Source organism: Uloborus diversus, chromosome 1, assembly GCF_026930045.1.
Source record: "Uloborus diversus isolate 005 chromosome 1, Udiv.v.3.1, whole genome shotgun sequence".
NCBI classification, from domain to species: Eukaryota; Metazoa; Arthropoda; class Arachnida; order Araneae; family Uloboridae; genus Uloborus; species Uloborus diversus.
Window position 1 is genome coordinate 271392287 of NC_072731.1, and position 26481 is coordinate 271418767.

At 36.9% G+C, this 26481-nt stretch overlaps 1 protein-coding gene across 1 annotated transcript in view; it reads left to right on the plus strand.

The window, feature by feature from the left end:
• Window positions 1-388: 388 nt before the first annotated feature.
• LOC129220760 (follistatin-related protein 5-like) overlaps window positions 389-26481 on the plus strand; it is a 213529-nt gene continuing 187436 nt past the window's right edge. Inside the window, exon 1 of the mRNA XM_054855192.1 lies at window positions 389-472. Coding sequence (XP_054711167.1) covers window positions 428-472 — 45 coding nt within the window. The 5' untranslated portion in view covers window positions 389-427. The remainder of the gene's footprint in view (window positions 473-26481) is intronic.

Below are 26481 nucleotides of genomic sequence, written 5' to 3' on the forward strand. Positions count from 1 at the left end.
AATAAACATAAATTAAAAGTTTTACGGAAATATATGAAAAACTTTCTGAAATATCATGCGCGCAAAACGAGAAAACCGAAGAAACCGGCACCTGAGAAAAGAGGCTTAAACAGCTGCTGTTAACATAAATTTCTATGGGGAACGTTAACGCATTTTTCACTATAACTTGAAAAGTTTTTTGCGTATGGTAATAAATAAGGTATCAAATTGTTCAGAATTAAAATATGCATAACATATATTTTTTTCGGAAAGTCGAAAATTTTGAAGGTTAAAGGTCCTTAGACCCTTTAAGGTATACCGGGCAAAGCCGGGCAACTCAGCTAGTTATCTCTAAATCGTACTTTCTTTTAAAGGCGAGTGTAATGACCTGTTGCTCTCTTTTGTTTTCCAGTTTATGTGTGTTCCGTGAACGTTGGACTACTACACCATGCAGATACTACTTCTGTTCCTCTTCACCATTGGCTACTGCCAGGTATGTGTATTCTTATCACTGTAAAGTTCATTTATGATACTACAGAGTGGTTTTGAAGTGAGCGTCGTACCCCATCATTGTTTCCAACATTATGATCGAATGAACACAACCTCCTAAGACAGTAGAACCTCTTTTATCTGTCCCTCGCTTATCCGAATCTAAGGTTAATCCGTATCAATTATCTCAAGTTTTCAAAACTTTTTATATTTTCTAAATAATTTATAAGTATGATAGCAAAAAAGGAAACTCCAGAGTTCCTGGCGTCAATCATAAATACACCCAAACCTGTTTTTATGCAGCGGATAGGGACCGCATAAAAATAATCGCATAAAAAAAATTGTTCGAAACTTTCCCAGTAGCTTTAAAAAGTTGTTTTTGCAACACAGTTAAAAGTTTTTTTTTTTTTTTTTTTTTATGCGGTGGATAGGGACCGCATAAAAAAAGGGGAAAGCTGGCTCGAATCTCACGGTTTCTGCTTGTTGATTTTTTTTTTTTTTTTAAATTCAGCGTATAGCTAGTCGTAATGTTTTTTTCTTTTACTTCAGCATAACTAGCCATAATGTTTTTTTTTTCTAATTCTGCGTAAACAGCCATAATGTTTTTTTTTTAATTCAGCGTAAACAGCCATGATGTTTTTTTTTTTTTTTTTTTTTTTTTTTTTTTTTTTTTTACCGTAAATTTTTGCAGTAAAATAGGATTTTACATTGAAAGCAGTAGCAAAATGGATGCCAGCACACCGTACTGTAAAATTTCAGGAAATGTTTTTTACTATCTTAGCAGCGTTTTTGACCGTCGTCGAGCTGAAGAAAGTGCTTTTGAATTAAAAGGGAAGAAATCCTCTTTTTATTAAACATATTCTTTTTTATTCTTCCACCGAACTTCACTAATAGAAGCGGTGGAACTTTTTTCCCGTGCATTTCTTGGAAGACGAATAATCCCCCCCTCCCTCCTTCTCTTCCCTCTTTGCACCGCGTTCCTTTTCGCTCCGGAAAGAACAGAAAAAAGATTCGATAAGAAAACGCGCCTTCATTGTTTCCATTTTTCTGAATAAGAACGGAAGATTCGTTTAAAAACACCGCGGATCGGGAAAGTGATTATTTCGAGAGCAAATGAAGACTCAATCTCTTATTAGGGAGGGAAATATTTTTAATTCTCTTTCTTCGGGTTTTTCCTTTTTGTTTTTCCTTTTTTTTTCTTTCTTTTTTTCCGAGCGAATGCGTGTATGTGGAGTTTAATAAATTCTGATTTAATTGCATCCGAAAGACGTGTAACAGCCTGCACCATACCACAGTGAAAAATATACAGTCTGGTGGTTGACAGTTATTTTATTTTTGACTTGCGTAACCGCACGGCTTTGCCCGTAGTAGAAAATGAAAAGGTCATTTGTTCGCATGTATATTTACAAAAATTGGAGTATAAATTTCTCGCCCATGTTATGGTAATTTGCTCGTCCATGTTATGATAATTTGCTCGGTAAAATGTTCTTAAAATTGGAATAGAAAATGAACAAAATCGAATTTTGGAAAAATTGCTTTTAGGTGCTCTCCCCTATGCTTCGAGCTAATTTTGTACCAAATTTCATGAAAATCGGCCGAACGGTATAGGCACTATGAGCGTAACAGAGATCCAGACATCCAGAGACAGACTTTCAGCATTATTATTAGTAAAGAAGATCACAGATAAAACAAAATTATTCAAATGCTACATTTTTTAGCCTACTTTCCCAGTAAAAGTCAGAAAAAAGAAGAAAAAAGCATGAAAGAAGGCTTAATGCATCTTAAAAATATCGCGAAAAAAAAAAATCAAAAATAAATAAAATAATTTAATAAATATCGAAAAATTAAAAATTGGAAAGTAGGGTATTGAGATGGGGAAAAACGTCTGTCGGTCGGTTTAAGCTATTTTGAGAATATTGATCAGGTACTAGAAAGTAGTATGGGTATACGGGAAAGTAGGCTCGTTTAGTTCTAGACGGAACTTCTTGTTAAAAATTTTCGTTTGCCAAATTTAGCTTCGGTTTCGTAAGTTATTCGTAACTGAAATCAACTGTAGGAGGCGCTGCAGCTTCCGACTAATGGCTGCCGAATTAGGTAAAACGAACAATTCAGTCACTTCTAACTTGCTATTGGGCTTAGTGAGTGACAGTCATTTTTCCTCGTATTTACGAGGTTTCTCGTGTGAAATAACTTCAACATCACAAAGTGTCTGAACGCTGCGTTTTACCCCAAAGAAAGAATGGTATTAGTGGTCAAATTATTGAAATTTACGTGTGGTGACAAAATGTGACTGAAAAGTCGCGTAAAAGTGAACCTATGAAATTTTTAAAAAAAAAGTGTTGCAAATGGTTCACATAATGTTATTGAATGAGGAACAATGAGTGTCACGATTCATTTTTTTTTTTGAGCAAACACGATTGCTTATTGCTTTCATTTGACTGTTTTGATTGTGCTATCATTTTATTTTCCCACCAGCACCCTCTGCAGCATCACCGTCGACCGGCGCCTCACGATGCTGCTCCTCTAGCGAAAGCCGTCTCCAGGTTGCATCCATGTCCGACACACACGCGAATACATACACAACTACACACACAAACACACACATACACCTACACACACACACGCATACACATACACCAACTACCCACACATTCATGCCTGCACACTGACACAAACACATATGCCTACACACACACATACACATACTCCCCCATCCCACACACACATGCATATACACAACTACCCCCACACTTGTGCCAGCACACAGACACAAACACGCATGCCTACACACACACACACATACCCCCACACACAAACACACACGCCTACATACACACACTCGTGATTGCGAAAAACATAATTTGTCAAAATTCAAATTATTATTATTATTTTTTGCATTGAAAAAGGCGTTTCCTATAACGCCGAAACACGTGTCAGCAGTAATCCGCAATTTGTGCTTTTTTGGCGTTGTTTCTTCGTACTTTACTTTAATGGATGATGAACTTCTCGCCAATCTGCTATGTGAAATGGCTCGCCCATGTTACGGTTCCACGTTATGATAATTTCGTTATTCACTATTCCACTTTGTGATCGGTAACATTTTCTTAAAATTGTAATAGAAAAAGAAAAAAATCTAATTTTCGAAACATCGCTTAGAGGTGCACACCCCCATGCTACAAACTAACTATATGCCAAACCAGTGGCGTAGCTAGACCCGACTTTCGGGGGGGGTTACTTCTTTTATATATATATATATATATATATACACACATATATATATATATATATATATATATATATATATATATATATATATATATATATATACACACATATATATATATACACACACACACATATATATATATATATATATATATGTGTGTGTGTGTGTATAATCGCTTGGAATTTTTTCCTTTTCTTCTTTTTTTTTTCTTTCTCTTCTCTCTTCTTTTTCTCTTTTTTTTTGAGACTAACTTTTCGGGGGGGGTTTTGTCCCCAAAACCCCCCCCTTAGCTACGCCCCTGTGCCAAACTTCATGAAAATCGGCCGAACGGTCTAGGGGCTATGCGCGTCACAGAGATCCAGACAGACAGAGATCCAGATGTCCAGACAGAGAGACTTTCAGCTTTATTATTAGTAAAGATTGAGCTCGCAGAACTGCGCCGGGGACATGGAACGGCAGTGAACCTCGTGCCCCGGTCAACCCCATGAGTCATCGCAGAGACGATGAATCAGCTCGGGGCGACAAAAATCCATCGATTGGTTTCGACCCGGGGTGAAAACGGTTTCTCCTTCGTGCAGGCAGAAAATGTTCCCACGATGCGCAAAGTTTCGTCAACATTTTTACTACAACTGGCTTTTGTTATAATTTCTCCGTCATTGCTGGCTGGGCAAAATTTCTTAATCGTTACAAACCACCTAAAAAATGAATGACAGTACAGTAAACTCTCGATTATCGGCGGTCGGATTATCCGCGGGTCTTTTCACAATTTATTTTATTAATTCTTTTAACGGTCATCTTTACTAATAATAAAGCTGAAAGTCTCTCTGTCGGGAGGATGTCTGTAGGATGTCTGGATCTCTGTGACGCGCATAGCGCCTAGACCGTTCGGCCGATTTTCATGAAATTTGGCACAAAGTTAGTTTGTACCATGGGGGTGTGCACCTCGAAGCGATTTTTCGAACATTCGATGTGGTTCTTTTTCTGTTCCAATTTTAAGAAAAAACATCATAAATTACGAAATTATCGTAACGTGGAACCGTAACATGGGCACATGCCAGTTGGCGAGATACGAAATTAACATAACGTGGAACTCGAACGTGGATACAAGCCGATTGGCGAGAAAATTCACCATACATTATTTGTAAATATACAGGCGAACCAAAAGACCTTTTGATTTTTCTATTACGGGCAAAGCCGTGCGGGTGCCACTAGTTGTAAATATTTTTTAAACTCATGATTGTGTTATGTTCGTTTCTAGCTTTAAATGCGTATATTTTTTTACATTCAATGTTAGTAGATGCAATTAGCTATAACTTAAATGTATGTTTGAGTTTTAATCATATTTTTTAGCTATTGTATACAGTAGTATCGTTTTTTACCCATTGTTCGGATTATCAGCGGTTTTCGCTTATCCGCAGTTACCGTGCCACCCTATTCCGCGGATAATCGGGGGTTTACTGTAGTTATAAAGCTAATCTCTACTAATAATAAAACTGAAGGCTTGGATGCTTTGATGGCTGAATGTCTGTGACTCACCTAATGCCAAGACCGTTTGGTCGATTTTCATGAAATGAGCCGCGCAAAATCAATTTTCAGCATGGGCTGTGTACCTCGAAGCATTTTTTTTCTTCTAGTGTTCGATTTTTTTTTTAAATTCTAATTTCAAGCTCATTTTCAAAATAAATGTAAAAAAAAAAAAGCTGCTCAATGTTTCATGCATATATTGAAGTTTCAGATTATTCGAAAGCTTATAACTTTCTGCAAATGATGAAATTTGTTTGAAATTTTTATAAGTTTTGAGAGAGCCGTAAAAAATGTTTTTCAAAAAGAAAAAAAAAAAAAAACAAACAAACAAACTTCACTTAAGGGGAGTCAGTACCCTAAATACTTTCAAAAATTCGATTTTTTGATTTTTGTATATTTTGAAACTCCATTTCAATACCTTTTTAATGATACAAACATCTTGAACGTGCTCATATTAGAAGTAAGTTAAAATAAGCTTTAAAAAATGTAAAACCTATTTTGATGAGGTATGATTTTCCCCTTTAAATTGCAATATCTCGAAATGGTATTTTTTAAATTAAATGTTCTTTTTTCTCAGAAACTAAATTGTGTTAGGCTTTGAAATTTTTACCACCTACTCCTCACACCTAATAGCAGATAATGAAGTAAACTTTTTCTCATATTCGAAAATTATTTTTTTATAGAGCTGATTTTGTGTGGCAAAATGGTATTTTTTTGAAACAAATACAGTGACTTACATATTAGAATTTTTTTTTAAAAAAAAAAGCTTTCTTTCTGTAAAATATTACTTCAGTATAGAGGAAACAGTCTACTTGAGGTACAGAAAAAATTTCATAAATGTATCTTAAATAGATTTTCAGAAAAAGGTACATGAACCTGTGCAAATTAACATTGACGGTATATGGGGGACTGACTCCCCTTAAGCAAGCCAAGCGATTGCAAATGATTTAGTTTGAGAATAAAATCAAAATTTAAAGTTTCCCCCGTTTCTAGCGGAGTCAAAGGACCCAATAAAAAGTTCGTTACATATAATTTTCGTTATAAAAAGTTTAATAATGCACAGTAAAACATGAAAGGATTTATTTAAATTATAACCATCCATTCGCTTTAATCGGCCGAGATTGTATATCATAATCGTTCAGACAAGAGGTATATCCTATTTGAACAAAATATATATTTTAAAAATTCATCCAAGAGAAATGAGCCAGAGCAAAAACCGTAAATTGGTTTTCCTCCTCAGAAATAACGTGCTCGTAGTGAAAGTCACTACAGGGATTGAGTCGCTTAACAGGTAGTTTTTTTCTACCGGAAGTGACCTTTCACACACACGTGAGAGCGTTTTTCCATCCCCCTTTTTCTTGCTAAATTCAATATTGTATATGCAAAATAAAATTGGCAATTTAGGTGTGATAAAATTGAGGAAAGCTTTCTAGACTTATGCCAATAGTCACTTATTATCTCATGAGAAAGTCTAACAGTTGGTGTTTGTGCGTAAAATGTTTTTTTTTTTACTTCCTTTTACAAAAAAGGAAGAATTGTATTTGCGAAAAAAATTTCACTCAAAAATCGACCTTCATTTGCATTTTGCTCACCTCCGAATGAATGTTGAGGTTTTTTTTCTACCGACCACACGTGCCGACCACTTAAGAACATATAGACGCCCCGAAATATCCATTTTGACGATTCCCGAGTTAATTACTACGAGTTTTCTCGTGACGTCTGTATATACGTATGTGCGTATGTACATATGTGTGTATATGCGTATGTACGTGTGAGCGTATGTATGTCGCATAACTCAAGAACGATATGTCCTAGAAAGTTAGAATTTTGTACGTAGACTCCTAGTATACACAAGTGGTGTTATAATTTGTCGGACACTTGGCGATATATTGCCAGTCTTTTGGTCGCCAAGTTTTGTCGCCAACTTGGCGACATTTTTTTCTAAATCCGGTTTCAATTTGGCCACTGTTGGCGATATTTAGAGAGTTAACAATCGAATCACATTAAAATTGCCAATAATGGGGAAATAACATTAAATTGGTGTAAAAAAAGTCATGCAATGCACACATCAACTCTTTTTTTTTTTTTGGTGTTGCCAAAAAAAAACATAAAACTGGGAATAATCCGTTTTGAAAGTAAACTCCTCAAGTGTCAGCGTACAAAAGTCGTTCCTTAAAGTGTTCAAAGAGTTTGATGAACCAACTAAGTGTTCTGAAAAGTGTTCTCAGAGATTCTCAAATCTGTTCCAAAAAACGTGTTTAAAGTGTCATAAAAAGGGACACCATTGTTCATGTTCAAAAAGCGTTCAAAGACGTGTGTGTTCAAAAAGTGTTTTTAGATGTAGCAATTAACCTCCTCAGACCCGAGAGAAAAATAAAAGCTTGATATTTGGTAAAAGGTACTTAAATAGTTGTTATGGTAACTATGATGTAGAAAAGTGCAATAAAAAAAATTATTTTTAATTTATAGCAGCTAGGGGGGATGTATCACATGTGATACATCAGGACCAAGACACTACAATCAGAATTTTTTTAAGTATCAAGCAAGATTAAACTACATAATTAAATCTTAGTCTTTAATCACACAATACATACATTTAATAAATCCAACATGAAAATCAAGCTTTATTGACGTTTTAGGTACATATTAGTAGTATCATAGTAGTACTGTAACATTATTTTTTATTTTCGTGAAAAGCGTTGAGCAAAAAAAGTCAGATGATACATCCGGATCATCTTCTTCGTCCATCTCACTTCCATGATCACTTTGATAATCATCTTCGTCTGACAGTGAATTTATATCAGAATCATCACGATTCATCAGCTCCAAAACTGCATCTGGTGTCAAATATTTCACTGAAAAAAAAAAAAAAAACTTATTAAAAAAATATCATGAAAAATAGATGAAAATAAAAAGCAAACACCTCAACTAAAGATTTTACCTTGAGAAATAATTATATCACTCTGCAAATTCTTCCAAAATATTTCAAAAAATTAAAACAAAATAGATTAAAAAAGTGTGTTCATAAAGTGATTAGGACCCCTTGTATCACATGTGATACAAACAAATTTAACAAGTCATTATGCTTAAATATTTCAATAAAATTTTATTTTTTTGGTATTAACTAGTAAAAAGTACACATGCAAAGAAAATGCATAGCTTAAAAAGAGTTTAATATTTGTATATAAATAAGAAAAAAATACTTACTTCGAGGACGCGCAGCCATCTTGTTTTGATTCTGAGACTCTACTTGAAATCCCTTTCATGGAAAGGTACTACCATCTGCTGACTAATCGAGAAAATTATATGCGGTATTTCAATTTGTATCACATGTAATACAACCGGTCCCAAATTTGTTTTTGCGTTTCAGGCTTCACAAAAAATTATGAAACTTATGTATCACATGTGATACAAGGGGACCGAGGAGGTTAAACCATAGACTAATAATAAGAGTAGACCGAGCTTTCCCAGACTTGCTGATGAAAAAATGGGTTCATGGATACATCACGTGACTGGTGGGAGGCTCGGCGAAAACTTTGGCAGCATGGTTGCCCGATAGCAACATAATCTATAGTTTGGCACTAGACATGCATTTTAAGACGTAATGTATTTTCATTATAGTATATTTTTTTCCCAGGTGCAGAGATTGAACTGTTTTTCTTTTAGTTATGAATTATTTTGACATTAGCAATTAGTTTTTGATCAGTTTTCAGTCACTTTTATTTCATTCGGAACTGCTACGTCAGCGTTGGCGTGAACGAAATGGCGTAAACGTTTTGCGTGAACGCAAAAATGTACTCATCGGAATCTTAAATTGAAATTGTAGGTAAAAATCTCACCGTTTGCCAATTCTTTTTGGGTCTTTAATTGCTTAGAGAGTTATTGAAATTGAATAAAGAAAATGCAGAGTACTATCTAAACGAAAAACTCACTCTATTAACAAAATATTTACAACTTAGAATAACAAATTTGCAAATTGGACTCCATAAAAGATCATTCTTCCGTGTTCCATCAATTCTATTTATTTTATTTCTCGCGGGCGTCGATCGTCTGCTACGATCAACGCCCGCCGTTGCTGGGATATCCACCAGTCACATGGTTTGGTTCATGAGCAGCAAAGGGTTGCCATAGCTCGGTCTATTCTTATTATTAGTCTATGGATTAAACATATCATGTCGGCCGTGTACAACCACTCAACTCTCCTCCCACGATCCCTGCGCGATTCGAACTCTTTCATCTCGAGCCCCTTTCCTCCTAAGGAAGGAAATTAATAAAGCACTCCGGTTTCTTAATGAAGAACCCTTCGAGGGAATTCAGGCGGTTTTTCCGGTATTCGGCACGAAATTCCTTTTTCCTTCTGTTGATAGCTTTTTTTTTCCTCCGTCCCGACGACTGAATGAAGAAAAACTCCTCTCTGCGTCGGCTAAAGCTAACACTCGAAACGAATCTTGAAGGCTTTCGGCACTCGATTATCCGTAATAGAGTGGCGGATCAGCGAATTTCGCGGATATTCTGAGAGTAGATTAAAAGGATACAAGTGCTTAAAAAAAAAAAGAAAAATTAATTTGAATTTTGACATCTTGAATTCAAATTATGTTTTGCGCAATCACGAGTGTGTCTATGTAGGCGTGTGTGTTTGTGTGTGGGGGTATGTGTATGTGTGTGTAAGCATGTGTGTTTGTGCCTGTGAGCTGGCATAAAAGTGTGGGTAGTTGTGTGTATGTAGACGTGTGTATTTGTGTGTGGGGTATGTGTGTTTGTGTGTAGTGGTATGTGTATGTGTGTGTAAGCATGTGTGTTTGTATGTAGGGGGTATGTGTATGTGTGTGTAAGCATGTGTGTTTGTGTCTGTGAGCTAGCATAAAAGTGTGGGTAGTTGTGTGTATGCAGGCGTGTGTGTTTGTGTGTGGGGGTATGTGTGTGTATGTAGGCGTGTGTATTTGTGTGTGGGGGTATGTGTGTTTGTGTGTAGGGGGTATGTGTATGTGTGTGTAAGCATGTGTGTTTGTATGTAGGGGGTATGTGTATGTGTGTGTAGGCATGTGTGTTTGTGTCTGTGAGCTGGCATAAGTGTGTGGGTAGTTGTGTGTATGAATGTGTGTGTGGGTGGGTATGTGTACGTGTGTGTAGGCATATGTGTTTGTGTCTGTGAGCTGGCATAAGTGTGTGGGTAGTTGTGTGTATGAATGTGTGTGTGGGAATATGTGTACGTGTGTGTAGGCGTATGTGTTTGTGTCTGTGAGCTGGCATAAGTGTGTGGGTAGTTGTGTGTATGTTTTGTGTATGTGTTGGTGTCTGTATGTATGCGTGTGTGTATGTGTATGTGTGTGTATGTGTGCGTGTGTAGTTGTGTATGTGTGCGTGTGTGTATGTGTTTGTGTATGTGTGTATGTGTTTGTGTATGTGTGTAGGTGTATGTGTGTGTATGTGTGTAGTTGTGTGTGTATGCGCGTGTGTAGGACATGGATGCAACCTGGAGACGGCTTTCGCTATGGGAGCAGCATCGTGAGGAGCCGGTCGACGGTGATGCTGCGGAGGGTGGTGGAGGGAAAAATCAAAGGAACTTCAAAAACAGTCAAATGAGAACAATAAGCAATCGTGATTGCTCAAAAAACAATAGCGCTCACGCACGTATTTACACTCGAGCTGAAAATGATAACAGTGGATGTAAAAAACGTATATAAAAGCTAAAAAAAAATCGCTCAAAGGGGGGGAGTGTTGTAGCTTGGGACACTTTTCATAATTTAACTTTTAACGTCAATTATTTAAATCAAATTTAAAATCTAAAAGTCACATTAAAATACCCCAACATATTTCTATGCCATATAATTTTTAAAATTCAGACAGTTTGAAAATAAAATGTTGCCTGCAATTTAAAGTAAGAGTTCCAAGCTCTCCCTGGGTACAGCATCTTATTGTACCTTGGGACACAGCCTGTTGTACTATGGGAAAGTCTTCATGATTCAGGAAACAGCCATTTTTAAATTGGCGATGGGTCGCCAATTTAAAATAGGCGACCCACAGTGGAGTATTTGACTGAAAATCCTGGCCAAAACTAGTTTGAAATTTTCACTATATCTAATCTGAAGCTATCCCACTTATAGACACGAAACTTGATATACAAGTTGTCTGAAAGGTCTGATGTTACAGTTTGAAACTCGATTTTTTAAATTTGAATTAGAAAATGAAATATTTAACATTTTATCCACGGTTTAGACTTTTGCACGTTTACGACCGTAAAAACGATCCTAGTAAACGTAGAAAAAAAAAAAAAAAAAAAAAAACAATGCATCACTAGATGGGAAAAATAATTTTCTTCAAGAATATGGTTTGTTTGAAGTTCTATCGTAATTAACTGAATTTCTAGGAATTTACAAAGGGAGGTCACTTTTTCGACTTTTTTCAATTATTCAATCAATGTAAACTAAAATTCTAGCATCCAATGTTGTAATAATGTTATGGCTCTGAAACTTTTTAAGGAAATAATATTAGCACCTTACCTTCATTTACAGCGAAAACGGTGAAGTTATGTTGTTTCACTGATTTATAATGATTTTTTTTCAAAACTTTTTTGCAAATTTCAAAACAGCCCGACCAAGCCCGACACCCATTTAAAAAGCTTTCTCTAGTCATAAATTAAGGTGAAAAGCCTTTAAAAATCTCACGTACCAAGTTTTCTTTTTTTTTTTCACAAAAAGAAAATAAAAATATTTACTTTGATTTATAATTAGCACAAAGCCCTGACATTTCTTTATCCCGCAAAATTGCTTTGGTTCAATTCCATTCATTTGTAAAGCCACAAAAAAAATCTACATTGAAACGTAATAATTAAGCTGAAACATAACAAAAAAGCGAAAATTCTTATAGAAATCTCATCTTTTACCGAGGCTATGAGCAATTGTACATGACTCAAGTTTCCAAAACAGATGCCGATCGATGCACCAGTTTGTCAACTATCATAGAATAAATTTTCATAAAAATCGGGTAAATTTTTAATTTTGGACTTTTGGCCAGGATTTTCACTCAAATACTCCACTGTGCGACTCATCGCCCAGTCACCGTTTGAGAAGTTTTTATCGCTCAAGTCGGCGACAAAAAATAAATGCCAAATCAAGAGTCAGGTTGGCGATGTTGGTCGATATTTTGCGAGATATTAGCCTGTGGAATAAACGCTAAAAATCCATACCTTAAACATGGGTAGCTGTAAAGCAGTCTTTTCAACATCTGTCGGCCGAAGTACTGGTTAGTATTTCGGTATTATATTCTGCCGTGTGCAGGTAAACGGCAGTATCTGCAGGAATGAGTTTCCGAGTTGTTTGAAGAAATGTGTGTTGGGTTCAATGCCAACGATGGAGAAATGTTGGAATGAGACCTTTTTTTTCAGCGGAAACCAAATAAGCAAGCTCGTACAGCAAAGCGAACGTACATATGACAACAATGCAAAAAGAAAAAAGATAATTTAATTTGCATTTTGACATCTTGAATTCAAATTTTGTTTTTCGCAATCACGAGTGTGTGTATGTAGGCGTGCGTGTTTGTGCGTGGGGGTATGTGTGCTTGTGTGTAGGGGGTATGTGTATGTGTGTGTAGGCATGTGTGTTTGTGTCTGTGTGCTGGCATAAGTGTGTGGGTAGTTGTGTGTATGAATGTGTGTGGGGGGTATGTGTATGTGTGTGTGTAGGCATATGTGTTTGTGTCTGTGTGCAGGCATAAGTGTGTGGGTAGTTGTGTGTATGTTTTTGTGTATGTGTTGGTGTCTGTATGTATGCGTGTGTGTATGTGTTTGTGTGTGTATGTGTATGCGTGTGTGTGTAGGTGTAGTTGTGTATGTATGCGCGTGTGTGTAGGACATGGATGCAACCTGGAGACGGCTTTCGCTAGAGATTCAGCATCGTGAGGAGCCGGTTGACGGTGATGCTGCGAAGGGTGCTGGCGGCAAAAATCAAAGGAACGTCAAAAACAGTCAAATGAGAACAATAAGCAATCGTGATTGCTCAAAAAACAATAGCGCTCACGCACGTATTTACGCTAGAGCTAAAAATGATAACAGTGGATGTTAAAAACGTATATAAAAGCAAAAAAAAAATCGCTCAAAGGGGGTGTGTTGTACTTTGAGACACTTTTCATAATTTAACTTTTAGCGTCAATTATTTAAATCAAATTTAAAATCTAAAATTCAGATTAAAATACCCCAACATATTTCTATGCCATATAATTTTTAAAATTCACAGTTCGAAAATAAAATTTTTTCAGCCATTTAAAGTAAGAGTTCGAAGCTGCCCCTAGGTCCTATTGTACCTTGGGACACATTGTTGTACTATGGGAAAGTCTTCATGATTCAAGAAACAGCCATTTATTTAAACCAATTTTGCACAAAAAAAAAGATAAATTTGAATTATGGCTTTTTGAATTCAAATTATGTTTTTCGCAATCACGAGTGTGTATGTAGGCGTGTGTGTTTGTGTCGAGGCATGAGTGTGTGTATAGGTATGTGTATGTATGCGTGTGTGTTTGTGTCTGAAAGTTGGCTGAGTGTGTATGTAAGAGTGCGTATGTATGCGTGGGTGTTTGTGTCAGTGTGCAGGCAGGAGTGTGTGTTTTTGTCTGTGTGCAGGCAGGAGTGTGTGCGTGTGTGTTTGTGTGTGTGCAGGTGTGTGCATGTATGCGTGTGTGTGTAGGATATGGACGCAACCTGGAGACGGTTTTCGAAAGAGGAGCAGCATTGTGAGGCGGCCTGCCGACAATGGTGCTGTCGACGGTGGGAAAATGGTGATGGTGTGGGTGGCGGTGGAAAAATAAAATCATAGGACATCAAAACAGTCAAATGAGAACAATAAGCAATCGTGATTGCTCAAAAAAAAAAACATTGTAACGAATTAAATTATTTACAATGAATAATGAATTATTATCTAACATTAAATGTGTTTAAAAGACTGCATAATATTAGAGCATTGTTCCGTGTTCCTAAACGTATCTTAATTATTAAGAACCATGCATATATTTGCCTTGGAATGAGCCCTACGGTACAATATGTTTGGCTGTTCCGAGGTACAATCACCATGTGGATTAAGAAAAACCAAAATAATAGTCAATCTAGATGCACTATCATTATTTTCTTATAAGCAAATTATTTCAAGTACTTCTCTTTTATAACAAAATAAAATTCAGTTGATTAGTTTTACAAATAGAAAGACAGAAAATAAAATGAAAATCAAGAAAGACCCCAATCAACTCTAATTTGAATTCTGAAACTTTTAATTCAAATTATGTTTTTCGCAATCACGAGTTGCGACAAACCCTACTCATTTGAGTTATTGTTTCTAGAAACGCCCCCCCCCCCCAAGCATATCCCTCCTCCTGGGTGGTTACGTGTGTATAGTTGAGTGTGTGTGTGTAGGCATAGGTATGTGCACGTAGGCGTGTGTGTATGTGTGTAAAGGCGCACGCGTGTGTGAGTGTGTATGTCTATGAGCATGTGTGTGTAGGGCAATGGACGCCACCACCCAGCAAAAGTGGATTCTGGGACGATGGGGGACAGTGCTCAGAACCAGAGGAGCCGCGCCGGTGGGCGGTGGTGCTGCAGAGGCCTCTGGTTCAAGCTGAAAAAGGAACATCAAGGACGGTCAAATGAAAACAATAAGCAATCGTGATTGCTCAAAAGTATTTACTTTGGGGTCATGAAATTTTCTTCCTCTCACAAAATCGTCAGTTTTACTCATTTGATGCTGATTTTTACGATGGCGCCACTGAGTGGTGAAGGTTACTATTAGAAATCACAAAAACATGGCTGCTAAAAATAGATCCTTAGAAATGAGCAGTGTTCCAAGCTACAACACTCTTTATTACTGCAAACGAATTCACATACACCTATGCGAGCATATAGTTAAAACAGTTAAATTAAAACGCATCATGTTAGGTTAAGCGAACGTGGGGAAATTTTTTCCGAAGAAAACGGGTCCGGTCACTGGCTTACACACGTGAGGAATGTGGATGTAAAAACCGGGTTTCACACATTGAGAAGAGATAAAATGGAGGGAGTGAAAAAGTTCATTCGCGAAGCCAAGATCCCAAGTCACGTGACGGGTTTTAAAGCAAAGCATTGGAAGAGATCGGGTTTATTTCGCTGGTGTCATGCAAAACGTGTCAACTGTTCGTCGCTGTTGAGTCACGTGACTTGGGGTCTTTCGCCTCAGCTGTTGCTAAGCCAATGATTGGACTAGCTCCCTCCATTTCAGGGGCGGATCCAGAAATTTTTGTAAGGGGGGTCAAGTTTCAATAGGATCTCCATCGTGAAAAAGTATCAGTTAAGCATCCCTCCAAGGGTTATGGTCCACCCCACCCCACCCCAAATGAGACAAAATCCGTTTAAAATTGCCCCCCTCCCCTCCTCTTCGTAAGACTTCCAGTGCACCATGTGGAACATATTTCCTCATATTTTCATCAAAAGTCACATTTGGTTAGGCAGACTGGTTAGTCATGATGGAAAAAGTACGAACGCACACACATGTGGTTGGAGATGGAAGAGTGCTTTGAAAAAAACGTTAAGCGCATTAGAGATGATTATTCTTTAGAAAATAAACAAAAACAAAAATAATTAATTTGAATTTTGAGATCTTGAAATCAAAATATGTTTTTCGCAATCACGAGTGTGTGTATGTAGGCGTGAGTGTATGTGGGGGGTTTGTGTGTAGGGGGTATGTGTATGTGTGTGTAGGCATGTGTGTTAGTGTCTGTGTGCTGGTATAAGTGTGTGGGTAGTTGTGTGTATGAATGTGTGGGGGGGGGGTATGTGTATGTGTGTGTAGGCATATGTGTTTGTGTCTATGTGCAGGCATGAATATGTGGGTAGTTGTGTGTATGTGTGTGTATGTGTAGGTGTCTGTATGTATGTGTGTGTATGTGTGTGTAGGTGTATGAGTGTGTAGGTGTATGTATGTGTATGTGTGTGTATGTGTATGTGTGTGTATGTGTTTGTGTGTATGTGTTTGTGTGTATGTGTTTGTGTGTATGTGTTTGTGTGTATGTGTTTGTGTGCGTGTGTAGTTATGTATGTATGCGCGTGTGTGTATTACATGGATGCAACCTGGAGACGGCTTTCGCTAGAGGAGCAGCATCGTGAGGAGCCGGTCGACGGTGATGCTGCGGAGGGTGGCGGTGGGAAAATAAAATGATAGCACGCCAAAAACAGTCAAATGAAAGCAATAAGCAATCGTGATTGCTCAAAAAGAAAAGAAAAAAAAAAAACCCCTCAGAATAGCAATAGCTGAGAGAACGAACCCAATCCTTTCAATTACGATGCGCTGGGAAAAAATACCTCGCAGAATCAAGTGAAAAAGGTTAACATTGTTTCCACGTACTATTTTTTTCGAATCTAAAAGAATTAACTTCAAAAATGATCATAATAAAATTCTTGTCACAGGGGGGTCAGCTGGCCCTTTGACCCTCCCCTGAATCCGCCCCTGCTTCGTTTACCTATTCCCGCTCTAAGGTTTCAATTGGTCATGCTTCATGCTTGCGGCGGGAAGTACATAAAAGCAAAATTGATGATGGGACCCAATGGGGGAAAAAAAAAAAAACGTTAGCTGTGGAGAAAACGTAAATTCGGGTTATATGTATCCAGGATCGCCATTTGAAATCCTTGCACGGTAAAGGGCAATTATTATACACTAAAAGACATTCTATCGAGAATAACAAAAAAAAAAAAAAAAAAAAAAAATTGAATTTGAATTTTGTCATCTGGAATTCAAATTATGTTTTTCGCAATCAAGTGTGTGTGTGTGTGTGTGTATGTAGGCGTGGGTGTTTGTGTGTGTGTGGGGGGGTATGTGTGTTTGCGTGTAGGGGATATGTGTGTGTGTAGGCATGCGTGTTTGTGTCTGTGCAGGCATGAGTGTTGGTAGTTGTGTGTATGAGTGTTTGTGTGTTTGTGGTGGGGTATGTGTATGTGTGTGTAGGCATATGTGTTTGTGTCTGTGTGCAGGTATGAATGTGGGTAGTAGTGTGTGAATATGTATTTGTGTGTATGTGTAGGTGTCTGTATGTATGCGTGTGTGTATTTGTGCGTGTGTGTAAGTGTGCGTGTGTGTGTTTGTGTATGTGTGTGTATGTGTTTGTGTTTGTGTATGTGCGTGTATGTGTTTGTGTATGTGTGTGTAGGTGTGTCTGTGTGCGTGTGTGTGTTTGTAGTTGTGTATGTATGCGTGTAAGTGTAGGATATTGACGCAACCTGGAGAAGGTTTTCACTAGAGGAGCAGCATCGTGAGGAGTCGGTCGACGGTGATGCTGCAGAGGGTGCTGGCAGGAAAATAAAATCAGCGTAACGCAAAAACAGTCAAATGAGAACAATAAGCAATCGTGATTGATCAAAAAAAAAAAAAAAAAACTCGTCCACTTACATGTAAATACTTTCATTTCTAAAATCCGAGATGCGTGAGGCGAAGGAGGGGGGGGGGGTAATTCCCGCCCTAAATGACGGCCCTGGTTCTATACATTTCCCTCGGTTTTATAAGGAAGCATCAGACAAATTGTTCTGTTCTCCTTCTTATAAACGAAGGATCGAGCGGACCCATCATCGCGACGGGAGGTGCGTCGGCACTCATCGCGGCAGAAAATGGAAATGGAGCCTTTCTTCCTTCAGTGGAGCTTTCGATCAACGCTCGGCAGCTGTCGCAATGCTTCGCCCTCAGAGCCGCCCATTCCGGGCCACTTGTTCCCGCTTTATAGCCATTATCCATCTCCCGGTCCCGCTCCAAAATGGAGTCCCGCCGATTTGGGAGGGGGTTGGGAGAAATCGATGAAAGCCTGACGCGAGGGTTCTTTTTTGGTGTCGCTCTGTGGTGAAAACAGATTCTAACTCGACGACTTTGTGGGATTCGCTAGTACGTCGACTCATTTATAGGATGGACCTAAAAACGGATATTTTCAGATTCGCTTTTGAGATAAATCGGGAATTGGGATGGTCGTCAAGTTTTGGTTTGTGTAATTTTGTTTTCGGTAGGGAATATTGCTTCCTCGTCAAGCATGGGTAGGGATCAGAATTATAAGAAAGATATAGAAGAAAGTTTCGTGATGGCCACAACATACTAGTTTTCTTTTGGAAAAAAAAAAAAAAGCTCTTGACCTGGGGACCGTCAAGCACTTTTTTAAACTTAGGTTGGTTTAAACATTTTTTAAGTAAAATAAATAACAATAATTATGAATTAATAAATATATAAATAAAACTTTACTTGGTGTTAAAGAAGTCACAATAAATTTGTATGATAAGAATAGGAAAAGTAATTATTATACTACTTAAACATAAGTGATAAATATTGCGGAAAAATCATTGAAAACTACAAAAATTAATCAAAAAGTTCACATAAACGATGACGTATAGTGTTGGTCGCTGGTAGTGGACTGTATCTTATTTTGAGAAATAGCTGAGGCTGACACAAATGTAGTTTTGCTTGGTTTTATTGAAGAACCATTATATTTTGTACATCATGCCGCCGCAGTCTTATTGTTTCTTCTGTTCGTCCCAGAGACCGCAGAATAAAACTGCAATCCCAGAGGCGTTGCCACAGGAAAAGTATGAATATATAAATTTGCATGTGCACAGTAAAATACATACTCCCGGCGTTGAAATTGATAGATTTCAAAAATATTAATCAATAAAATTATCAGTAAAATACCATAAAATGCACAGAAGTAAATTGAACAGATATAAAACTCAATTACAATTAAAACATGTAAACATTAAAATAGGTATAGTTAATTAAAATCATCCACTTTACGCTGGAACAGGTAAAATTGCTAACTTAGTTATGGGACGTTTGAATGTACCACCCTCAGTCTTTACCAAACAGACTCGAATGCATTTATCCCGGCCTTCGAAAACCTTTATTACACGTCCTAAGCTCCACGAATTTACAGGCATATTATCTTCTTTTATCAAAACCACTGCCCCAATGGCAATGTTTTCCTTCAAAAAACACCATTTTGACCTTTGTTGTAAATGGCATAAATAGTCTCTCGACCAATTTTTCCATACTTGCTGAATTATTTTTGTTGTTTGCTGCCATCGTTTTAATCTGTTATCAGACAAATCTAACAACTCTGGCTCTACCACTGTGAACATTGTTCTGCCAATTAAAAAATGTGCCGGAGTCAAAACCTCTATTTCTTCTGCATCACTCGGAAGTGGCATTAAAGGCCTCGAATTTAAAATCCCTTCGATTTGATTTGAGATTGTTAAAAATTCTTCGTAAGTAAATATCAATTTGCCCATTGCGCGTTTTAAATGAAATTTAAATGATTTGACACCACTTTCCCAAATGCCTCCAAAATGAGGAGATTTGGGTGGGATAAACCTCCATTTTATTCTTTCAATAGAAAGAAATTTTGATAAAATCTCATCTGGTTGACTCACTAACTTATGCAAGCGGTCGAGCTCTTTGTGAGCACCGATATATGTTTTTGCGTTATCACTGAATAAAACAGCACATTTTCCACGACGGGATATAAACCTTTTCAATGATGCAATAAATGAATCAGACGTCAAATCCGACACAATTTCAAAATGAACAGCACGGGTTGATAAACATACAAATATTGCAATAAAGATTTTTTGTAATGCTCCTTTACGTTGATTTTTATTTTTAATATAAAATGGACCTGCGAAGTCAGTGCCAGTATTCAAAAAGGGAAATGTTTGTTGGCAGCGTTCAGGTGGAAGGTCTCCCATTTTCTGTTCTAAAAATCGTGGTTTGTATTTTGAACAAATCACACACTCATGTACAATTTTCCGGGCGAGATCTCTTCCATGAATTATCCAAAATTTTAATCTAGATGCATGCAATAGTGCTTGCGCACCAAGATGGCAATTTTTTAGATGTAAATCTAATAAAATGAGTTTTGATAACTTATGATTTTTAGGCAATGCTATTGGATGCTTTGCATCAAAGGGTAATTGAGAATTTGACAAACGACCTCCGACTCTTATGACATTTGAATTTTTATCGAAAAAAGGTAACAAAAATTTTAATTTACTTGACAATTTTACTGGTTTTTCCGAACTTAGCTGCTGAAAGTCATCACTAAGACCTTCCTGTTGAACAAACGATGAAAGTTTTAACTCACTGGCAGTGACCTCATCAGCTGTTAGAGGTCCAATCTTCCTTACTTTATTCTGGCAGTTGTAAATGAACCTAAGAATATAACTAAATACATTAATTAATTTTTGATAGTTATTACTCAAATTCAGGAAATTTACCAACAAATCATTTTCTGTAGCAGTTAAGACAGTCTCATGAGTATCCTTCACTTCACTGTAATATAAAACTTGATTAAGATCGTTTAGTTCAAATGAATGTCCATGTGATTGAGGTTGTTTTAAAATTTCTGGTCCTTCCCACCACTGTTTATTTGTCAAGAGAACATCTGCATCTTGTCCACGAGAGATAATATCCGCTATATTATCTTTAGAAGAGGTATGTCGCCACTGGTAATTTTGATTCATCGTTTGAATTACCTTCACTCTATTGGAAACGAACGGCTTTAACTTCTCCGCTGGGGTTTTAATCCAGGCAAGAACAATGGTCGAGTCACTATACAAATAAATATTATCTATTGGCAACTGCAATATGGGTATAATCTTGGATGTTAGTCGCGCTAAAAGCAGAGCTGATGACAACTCCAAACGAGGTATTGTTAAGGTTTTTAGAGGAGATACCTTTGATTTACTACACAAGAGACTCGTTTTTATGTATCCAAACGCATCTGTCGATTTCAAGTAGATAACTGCCCCAAAAGCTTGTTTTGAAGCATCAGCAAATCCATGTAGCTGAATAGTAATTGCTTTAGGAAGAAGACTGTACCTGGGAATTTGCACTTGATTTATAACTGGAAGTTGTTTCAAAAAGCTCAACCACTCCCTGCACTCCTTAGGAGGGAGAGGATCCGACCAATTGAGTGCCAATACCCAAAGTCTCTGAAAGAAAATTTTTGCCTTCGAAATAATTGGTTGTATTAGACCCAAGGGGTCGAAAATTCTTGCGATTGTGGCTAGAACTTCACGTTTCGTGTAATTTTCCTTGATATCCACAGTCACTCTAAATGTAAAATAATCCAATTTTGAACACCAAAACATTCCCAATGTCTTGACAGTTATTTCTTGAGATGTGAACGAGTATTCATGGTGAGTATCCCCTAGTATTAATTCAGGATGGTTAGACACCCATTTATGGAGTTCCATTCCTCCTCTCTGCAAAACTTTAATGAGATTAGACTGTAGGAACTTAGCCTGATCCAAACTTTCTGAACCCGACAGCACGTCATCAACATAAAAGTCGTTGCGAACTACTTCACATGCATCGGAGTAATCTTTGAGTTCATCATCTGCCAAAGCCCTTAGCGTTCGAGTGGCCAGAAATGGCGCACATTTTGTGCCGTACGTTACAGTTTTTAAATGATAAGTTTCAACGGGGCCAAACGGATCCGTTTTCCAAAGAATTTTTTTGCAGTTCTCGATCCTCAGGATCTACTAATATCTGCCGATACATCTTTTTTATATCAGCACTGAAAGCATATTGATGTTTTCTAAACCGCAATGCAATGGAAAACAAGTCCTGTTGAACGATACCTCCGTTGAGTAAAATTGAATTTAGTGAACTACCCTCATTTGTTTTTGCTGAAGCATCGAATACGACCCGTAAAGGCGTAGATACACTATCTGGTCGTAAAACGGCGTGATGTGGAATGTAATAACCATTGTCCGTGTTTGAAGGACACTCAATTTCCCTTTCCATGTGCCCTAGATGCAGATATTCGTCCATAAAACACTTGTATTGACTTGCCATATCTTCGTTTTCGCTTAATTTTTTCCAAAGTTGATTCAAACGTTTTTCTGCGACATCTCTGGAGTTTCCCAAACATGACCTCCTATTTTCCCTTATCGGAAGTTTAACTATATATCTACCAGAATCATCGCGTTTAGTTGTTTTAATGAAATATTCCTCGCAGTACAACTCTTCAACAGAAGCATTTTTGTCATCCCCAGTATCTCCAGGAAACGATTCAATCTCAAAAAATCTCTGAATTGTACGATTTAAGTTTTCCTTTTCGGAAGTCAAACCCGCAAAGAAATTTACTTTTACGTTATTTATTGTTCCCGATACTACAAATCCAAACACTGTGTTTTGCAAAAATAAAGAATTATCTTTTGATTTAAATTTCCCCGGCTTAAGCAATTCAAAAAAGAATTCGCACCCAATTAATGCATGAATTTTGTTAGGAATAAAAAACTCAGAATCCGCTAATTCGATTCCGCTGAGAAAATCTAACCGCGACACATCCAGACGACTCATCGGCGTTAGTCCCGTAATTTTTGGTAAAATTAAAAAGTTTGTAGTTTTTGTATAATCTCCCTTCTCGTTTGAAATTGTTGCAGTTATTGACTTTTTTACAAAACTCTCTTTACCATTGATACCAGAAATGAAAAGATTCGATTCTTCCTTTTTTAACTCAAGAAATTCAGCGGCTTCACGAGAAATGCAGTTTACAGTGCTGCCACTATCTAAAATTCCTCTTAATTTCACTTTCCTTCCACTCGCATTGGTAACATACATCAAAACGGTACATAAAATTCCTGACTTCTGAGCTAGGAGCGTATTTGCGAGTGACGCTTCTTGTTTATACGATGATTCTTCTATCGCGGAAAACGAATTATTAACATTTACATTTGAAGGTACTGATTTACTGTCATTTTTGTCTTTTTCATAATGTAGCAATGTATTATGCCTTTTAAAGCATACCGAGCATTTGAATGTTGAACGACACTCAGACTTGTGTTGCCTTAAGCAATTTCTACACAATTTGTGATTCTTTACAAATTCTAAGCGCTGAGAAATATTTAAATTGTTGAATTGGTTACACTTAAATAAAGAATGTTGCTCATTACACATAAAGCAAAGTTTAATGTTCTTATCGGCATTAATAAATAAATTTCTGGGTTTTGACATAGGATTTTGAAACCCTTTTACATTTTTGTTAGAAATACTCGTATTTAATTGATCAAGCACATTAGATCTGTTATCTATAAATTGTAATAATTCATGTAATGACGGAATTTCTTTAGTAGCTACAGATAATTCGTATGCCTTTCTAGAATCTTTGTCTAGCTTTTGAAGAACAATGTTCGTCATTATCGCATTTGAAAGATCATTACATTCTAAATTAAGCGCTTTTAAGCCTCTTAAATTCTTTTTAACTTTATCAGATAAATTTCTCAATAATTTTGAATTTTCGAAATTTATTTTTTCTAATCCAAATATTTCCTGAATATGGAGATCCACTATTGTACGTTTGTTTTCGTACCTAGCCTCTAATGCACTAAACAAGGATTTAAACGTGTCCTCACTAGTTTCTAACATTTTTGCTTCACCTTGTAAGGCAGCTTTTAAATAGAATAATTTTTGAGTTTCTGAAATGTTTTCATTAGCAGAAATCATGGATTGAAACTGACCCTTAAAGTTAGCAAATTCTTCAATTCTACCGCTAAATTTAGGTAACGGGATAGTAGGCAATTTGGCAGCCAAATCAAACTTTAATGAATTGTTAGCGTTAAAGTCTTCAGTTTTAGACTTATCCGTTTTATCAGTAAACCCGGTAAGGAAATATTTAATGTTTACCTCCAGAGTGTCGCAGATAGAGTCCAATTCCATGAAGACTTCATCACACTCGAATTCTTCTTTTTCATCCAACTTTAACTCACCGTATAACTCGAAGAGCCTTTTCAATTCTTGTTTTAATTCCAAGATATCACGTAATTTACTTTCGCATTCAACTTTAGTCTTCTCACACAATTCTTTATCTTTCTCATCAAATTTAGTTATAATCGTGAGTTTTGCTTTTACGCGTCCCCTTAATCTGTTCAACTCAGCTTTATTATATGTTTTAGCCATATTATTATCCGGCTGCTGGACCAATTATTATTATCGTGTTCCCACTTTTTTTTTTACTTCCTTTTACAAAAAAGGAAGTACTGTATTCGCGAAAAAAATTTCACTCGAAAATCGGCCTTCATTTCCATTTTGCTCGCCCCCGAATGAATGTTGAGATTATTTTTCAACCCGACCACACGTGGATACATGCCTAGGAACGTACAGACCCCAAAAATATCCATTTTGACGATCCCCGAGTTAATTATGACGAGTTTTCTCGTGACGTCTGTATGTACGTATGTACGTGCGTATGTGTGTATGTGTGTATGTATGTCGCATAACTCAAGAAAGGAATGTCCTAGAAAGTTGAAATTTGGTACTTAGACTCCTAGTGGGGTCTCGTTGTGCACCTCCCTTTTTTGTTGCATTCGGGTGTTTCTAAAGGGGTCTTTTGCCCCTTTTTTGGGGGAGATCATTGTTAATTGCGATGTAAACTCAAGTGGTGTTATAATTTGGCGGACACTTGGCGATACATCGCCAGTCTTTTGGTCGCGAAGTTTTGTCGCCAACTTGGCGACAAATTTGGCGATTTTTTTAAAAAAAAATTATTTTTTAAATCTGGTTTCAATTTGTCCACTGTTGGTGATATTTAGAGAGTAAAGAATTGAATGACATTAAAACTGCCAATAATGAGAAAATGACATTAAATTGGAGTAAAAGGAAGTGATGTGATGCGCACATCAGCTAGTTTTTTTTTTTTTTTTTTAATATAACGTGGACGATCAAAAAATCTCTGCGGACTGGTCAAAGTTTTCTGCGGACCGGTAGCGGTTGAAAATCGTCGTGTTAAGCGACGAGTATGGTACTTCGAAGAAGAAAACCCATTTACGGCCTCGCTTACTGGGCGTAGCTCCCTATATTCAATCACATTTCTCTTAGGCCAGAATTTCAAAGATATTTTTTGGATTATTTAAAAGAGAAATACGGTCGTAGGTACAGCTATGTCATGCGTCACTTTACCCCCGACGCAAAAAGAGAAGGCGGTTTGACGTGTGTCGACGAAGGGCTGTTGTGACAAACTATGCTGAAATTTGATATGTTTTAGCACATTTACTATTTCGAATTTACGTCGTGCTTGGTACATGACATCAGGCAAAATAATTTCTATACGTTGCAGAATTTAACTATTACTAATTTTCGATAAAAAAAATTTAGGTTTTTAAAATATTATATATTTTTTATACTTCAACATTTCTGAATTTCACTTAGAACATTTTTTGTATGAAAAATTCAACGTATTTAATCTTAAATTTCAATAGTTTCGCTTTATCATGCAACTATACTGAACTAATACAATGTGTGTATCGACTCATATACCTAAGGGGAAAATGTCCAACCCCTTTAGTGCCCCTTATAGGGAGGTGTTACTGTACTGCTTTTTCCAAACGGATACCAGGACGGGGCACGAACAAGCTCCTTCTTTAGGGGGGCGAGGGGGGGGGTCAGGCGCCGTCCGACTCCGAGAGGGGCCGTAGCTGTAGTTGCTTGGACGCCGCTCAATCTCCATGGCAACGCGACGTCTGGGCTGAAACATTGTCTCATCCAGACGCACGGAGGCTTGGGGAGAAAAAATGTACGTCACAACTGACGAAGAAAAGACGAATGCGGGAGAAACAAGTTAATAATCAAGAAGAGGGAATGGATATCAAAACTATCCGATCTCAATTTTATTGGACGAGTACATATTGTCCGCCATTGAAACATACTATTTTTATTGTGTTTAACTTTTTATGAGAGGGTTTTGAAATTTATGATCCGAAATCTTTTTGTGTGACGGAAGTGACGTAGCGTGTTTTTTAATTGTTGCCAGAAACAATGAAACGAATTGTAATTATAAGGTTAAAATACTTTCGCTTTTGAATTGTTGCCAAAAACACTGAAAAATATTAGTAATTATAAAGTTAGTTTTGTTAATCAACTAAATAATAATTTCAAGGATGAACTTAGACATATACAGTGGCTCCCAAAAGTGTTCGTACACTTTGAAATTTTTTAGTAAAACCAAAATAACGCGAAACTGAATTCAAATATGAAGTCCAATATTTTTTCACATCATTCTTATGCCATTCTAAATACAACCCAGTAGTTTTTTCAAAATATTGACGGATCTTCTTTTTGAAATGGGTCAAAAAGGGAAGAGATAGAGAAGTAACACACCACAAAAGACATCGTACACTCAAATATTTTAGAATAAATTCATGATTGAAATTATCATTTGCTGTTTTATCAACATTTTTGCATTGTGTTGACTCTTATAAGTCATTTGGCTTTTAATTTTTTGTTTAT